The 4,767-nt window shown below is 53.8% G+C and overlaps 1 protein-coding gene across 1 annotated transcript; it reads left to right on the top strand.

Annotated features, from left to right (window-relative positions):
- Positions 1–1,260: 1,260 nt before the first annotated feature.
- NPM3 (nucleophosmin/nucleoplasmin 3) lies at positions 1,261–3,385 on the top strand. The gene is given in 6 exon segments (XM_044236656.1): positions 1,261–1,581; positions 1,890–1,975; positions 2,141–2,260; positions 2,385–2,478; positions 2,843–2,966; positions 3,231–3,385. Coding segments are annotated over 5 exon segments (723 nt in total). The 5' UTR covers positions 1,261–1,274; the 3' UTR covers positions 2,959–2,966; positions 3,231–3,385.
- Positions 3,386–4,767: the final 1,382 nt, after the last annotated feature.

Raw genomic sequence — 4,767 nt, 5'->3', positions numbered from 1 at the left:
TGTGTGTGGTGGTGTACTCTGTAAACCTACTTCTTGTTTCTACCTGGTACTTTTTCTCCTGCCTTTCATGCCTCACCTACAAGGAAGTACTCTCCACACCTATTTCAAGTTAGGGGCTGCACTTTCCCATTCCCATCTTCAGTAAAAAGACTTCCAGATTTTCCTCAAGGCAAGGTAAAAGACAAAAGTAGACTAGCTCACCCTCCCCACAGTTAGCCTGGGTGTGAGTTAAGGCAGCTAATTTGAATGAGTTCCCTCTGTCTAGTGGGATAAGGAACTCATTCAAATTAGCTGCCTTAACAGTTCATCAGATTCTTTGGTCAAAAGGTGAATGGTGGAGGGGATGGCGAGTTGCCCTAACAAAACTATGTGACTGAGGAGTGTAAGGTGGAAGGATGTTTTTGGTTGATTGGGAATTAATAAACTCCACAATGTGTCTGCAAGGATGAGCATCTCCAAATCCGAAATGACATGCTTTGCTAACAAGCGCCAGCATTCAAGCAGCATCTAAAGCTCCATATAGGTAGGCCTTCTGGACAGTAAACTTAAGGTCCTTGGAGCAGGAAGCATACAAGGAAGAGGACTGAGTGGTTCCTTGGTTCTAATAGAAAATATCCGGAGCTGAAAAGAATCCTTGAGGGGCTCTCTTGGAGCAAAGGCAAATAAGCATAATTCTTTTGCTTTTATAAGAAAAGCGCTGCCTTGGGCTCAGGTCACCTGGATCGAGCCTTGCATGGACTCGCATTGGGCACCCTGCTCAGCGGGAAGCCTGCTTCTCCCTCTCCACTCCCCCTGCTTGTGTTCCCTCTCTCGCTGTCTCTTACCAATGTCAAATTTTTAAAAAATCTTAAAAACCAAAAAACCCTACCCTGAATTTCGCACTAACAAGGAGAGTTGGAAAAGGTTTCCACTTTTATATCTATTCTCCCTTTAATGAAAGCTTACCCTGGATTGGGGGAGTAGAGACAGAAGAGGGGGAGAGGAAGAAAATGGAGGCAGGAGCCACCCTGAGAGCCGTGGTCATGGAAATAAGCAAGGGTGTTCATATTTAAAAAAAAAAAAAAAAGGGCGCCTGGGTGGCTCAGTGGGTTAGGCCGCTGCCTTCGGCTCAGGTCATGATCTCAGGATTCTGGGATCGAGTCCCGCTTCGGGTCTGCTCGGCGGGGGCCTGCTTCCTCCCCTCTCTCTCTGCCTGCCTCTGTGCTTGCTTGTGATCTCTGTCTGTCAAATAAATCAATAAAAATCTTTAAAAAAAAAAAATCCATGCTTCTGTGATGTACCTCCTTGTCCTTGTAGGACCAAAGGAGGGTTTGACCACAGGCCCAGCGGGCTGCCCTGGACAGGTTGCACCTCGATCCGTCTCTCAAACACCTGCGGTTCCTTTAATAGGCGGGGCCGGAACCAGCGGCTAGTCCCCCGCTTTGTACGTGTCGGGGGCGGAGTTCCCAGACAGCCCTTGCAGCATGGCCGCCGGCACCGCTGCCGCTTTAGCGTTCCTGAGTCAGGAGAGCCGAGCCCGGACCGGGGGTATCGGGGGTCTGCGGGTCCCGGCTCCGGTCACCATGGACAGTTTTTTTTTCGGTATTGAAGAAAGGAGGGGATGAAGGTGGTCCTGGGGCGGTCAGGGGCAGGGCTGAACAGGAATGCAAATGGATACACGACGTGGGTGGGAGCGAAGGGGACCCCGCACGCGGCAGCGCAAGCGGAAGGGGGCGGTGCGACCCCCTGCTCCAAGCATGCAGGGGTGGGCCCTGGGCCGAGTGTCCCAGGTGTTCTTGAGAAGTAGGCGCGTAAATGGCCGGTCCGACCATGGCTACTACACGTGACAGAGGTTTGGTGGTACGCCCCCCACGCACACTCAGACACACTCACACTGTTACCTCTTCCAGGCTGTGAGCTCTCCGGCCACACCCGCTCTTTCACCTTCAAGGTAGAGGAAGAGGACGATGCGGAGCATGTGCTGGCTTTGACTATGGTGAGGGGCGGGGAATGGTTGTGAATAGCTGGGAGTCACTTTCTCTGCCTGGCCCCTACATGGGCGCTTCCCTGGTTAGGTGATACAGGGACCACTGGGGCGGGGCAAGTTTTAGGGTAGAAGCCTTGTTTGAGGAGACCCAGAGGCCCTGTATGCTCTTCCCAGCTCTGCCTCACCGAGGGGGCCAAAGATGAGTGTAATGTGGTAGAAGTCGTGGCCAGGAATCATGACCACCAAGAGATTGCAGTCCCTGTGGCCAACCTCAAGTTGTCCTGCCAACCCATGGTGAGTTTCCCTGCCAGGCCGGGTGGTGAAGTGGGGGATGAGGGTGAGGGTGAGGAATTGAGGTCTGGAGAACTGACTCATCACAAGATGGAGCAGCCAGGCCTTCATCCTTGTCTTCTTCCAGCTGAGTTTGGATGACTTCCAGCTCCAACCACCTGTAACCTTCCGCCTGAAATCAGGTTCTGGCCCTGTGCGGATCACTGGGAGGCACCAGATTGGTGAGAGTCCTCTACTTTGCCTCTGGTGAATTCTCCATCAGGTCTCCCCCACGGCTCCACAGTCCTGCCCCATCCCAGCCTTATCACCCAGTGCAGCTCCCATACAGGCTATACCCTCCACTTTCTGTCCTACTCAAGCCTATCTCCTGCATGAAACCTGCCCCAACTTCTCCACCCCCGGTAATGTGGTCTCCTTTGGCTTTCTGTCATCTTAGTATCTGAGGTTCTTCCCACCTAGATCATAAGCTCTGAGAGGTCAGGGTCCCTGCAAGTCTAGCATCACAGGGCATGAGTAAATGATACGTGGTATGAAAAGGGTCTGGCTTTAACCTCCTCTTCCTTTACTGCTTAACGTTTCCACCAGTTACTATAAGCAATGACGTTTCTGAGGAAGAAGAGAGTGAGGAAGAAGGTAGTGAGGAGGAAGAAGCCGAGTTGTGCTCCATCCTGCCTGCCAAGAAGCAGGGGGGTAGGCCTTAGCCTTCTTGGTGAGTTGGGAGAAGTGTGCCGAGCAGGTGAAGGCGTAGATGCTAACCCCTTGTTTGCTCTCTTCTGGTCGGCTAGCTGCCTGCCCATGTGACATGCACCATGTTCCTATACAAGTTTTAAGAAATTTAAATGTGGCTTCTCCATTGAAGAGGGTGGAGAGGTGGGGTCTTGGGCTGGTGCTAGGAGAGAGGGTGGTCCTATCCCTTATAGAGCCCTGGTGTTTTTCTAATCTTGGGCCCTACCGGGGCTTCTCTTTTCTCCAGGATTGGGAGGAACTCTGAACTTCTGTTCTCACCCTCTCTTCCCCCTTGCCTTTGGGATTGGAGATCAGCCTCTGAAGCTCAGGACTACACATTTTTAATACTTTTTACATTTTTGGATAAAGGTTCAAATAAAGTGATGTGGAGTTTTTTTGCAACTCATTTGTGTGGCTTCTTTACCTGCCGGTGTGGCATTCCCCTTGGGACCACCAGGTGGCACTGTGGCAGCATTGAGAGTGGCCCTGGGCCTGGGGAGGGTGAGGAAATGTGGGGTCCTGCTATCCCTAGGACACCCCGGGGCCAGGCCTGGGTCCCAACTGCCTTGCTAAAAGAGGACCTCCCAACACCAAACCAATTCCCAGTCCCTACAGGTGGGGGAGGGCCATCCCAGGAGGTTATCAGCATCCAAACAAGGGGCCTGGGCCTCTGTCAGCACTCAGGCTGATGGGCAGGGGGGCAGATAAGGGGACTTAAGCAGTCCGAGGAATGTGCATCCCTAGCTCCGTGAAGGGGCTCAGGCACTGAGAGGGCCTGTGAGGTATAAGGCAGAGGCCACTGTTGGCTCCTCCTTCCAGTCTTACAGGCTGTCTCTGAGCCGGTCTGGGCCCTTAGAAACCTGATTCCGGGGACCAGATGGAGGAGGCTGGCCAGATTGGGTGACAGGGAAACCAGAATCCGGGTGGCCTGGCATATGGGGGCAGAGAGAGGCCCCTGGGATTCAGCCTCCTGGCCTAAAGGGTTCCTGACCCCCCCCACATCACCTGATCTGGGGGTCTCTGGTGCCTGTAATCAGGTGTTCTGAGGTTTGACTGCTGCTATGCCAGGAAGAGAAAGGAAACTACCTGGTGTGAGCATTAGTGTGTATGTGACCAGCTCTGGGGTCAGCAGTTCAGCAGCTGTGTTGATGGGGGGGCGGGGAGCGTATTTCAGTGTCCCCCTTACAAACAAACAAACAAACAAAAGGTTAACTCCTGAGACAGCCTGGGGCCAGACATGCTGAGGATGGACAGAGTACAGTGCCTGGTGGGGTGTGGGGTGGTGGGGCCAGGCCCACTCCCTCCCACACTGGCTGCTGGGCAAATGGATGTGCAAGTGGGAGAGGTCCTTAGGTAACCCGAAGGGACTGGTATTGGGGCAGGTAAGGTAAACTTTGGGGAGTGTCCCACAACACGGAAAGGCATTCCCACTTCACACTTCCCTGGAGTAGGCTCCCCCCTCCTGGTGGTGAGGAGTTCTAACCTTCCTTTTCTCTCAAGATGAGGATAAAGGAAGGTGATTTCTCTCTGTGTTGCAGTGATCCGGGGTCGCAGGCCCCTTTATCCTCTCCAGGAGGGGTTTCCTGAACTGCCTCCATGCGGAGCCAGCGCGGTGGGCCAACCAGGCTCAAGACTATTCACTTTTCTGTGGCCGGGGTCCCGATGGAGGGGAGAATTGCAGCTGGCGCCCTCTGGTGGGCGAGGTTGAAACCGCCAGTGGCCGAGCGACTCCCCAAGCAGCGACTTCGTCTCGCCCGCGAGTGGCCTGGGGTGCCGAAGTTTAG

This window comes from Neovison vison, chromosome 2 (genome assembly GCF_020171115.1).
Source record: "Neovison vison isolate M4711 chromosome 2, ASM_NN_V1, whole genome shotgun sequence".
NCBI classification, from domain to species: Eukaryota; Metazoa; Chordata; class Mammalia; order Carnivora; family Mustelidae; genus Neogale; species Neogale vison.
Note: the sequence above shows the minus strand (reverse complement) of the source record. Positions and strands in the feature narration are given on the sequence as shown.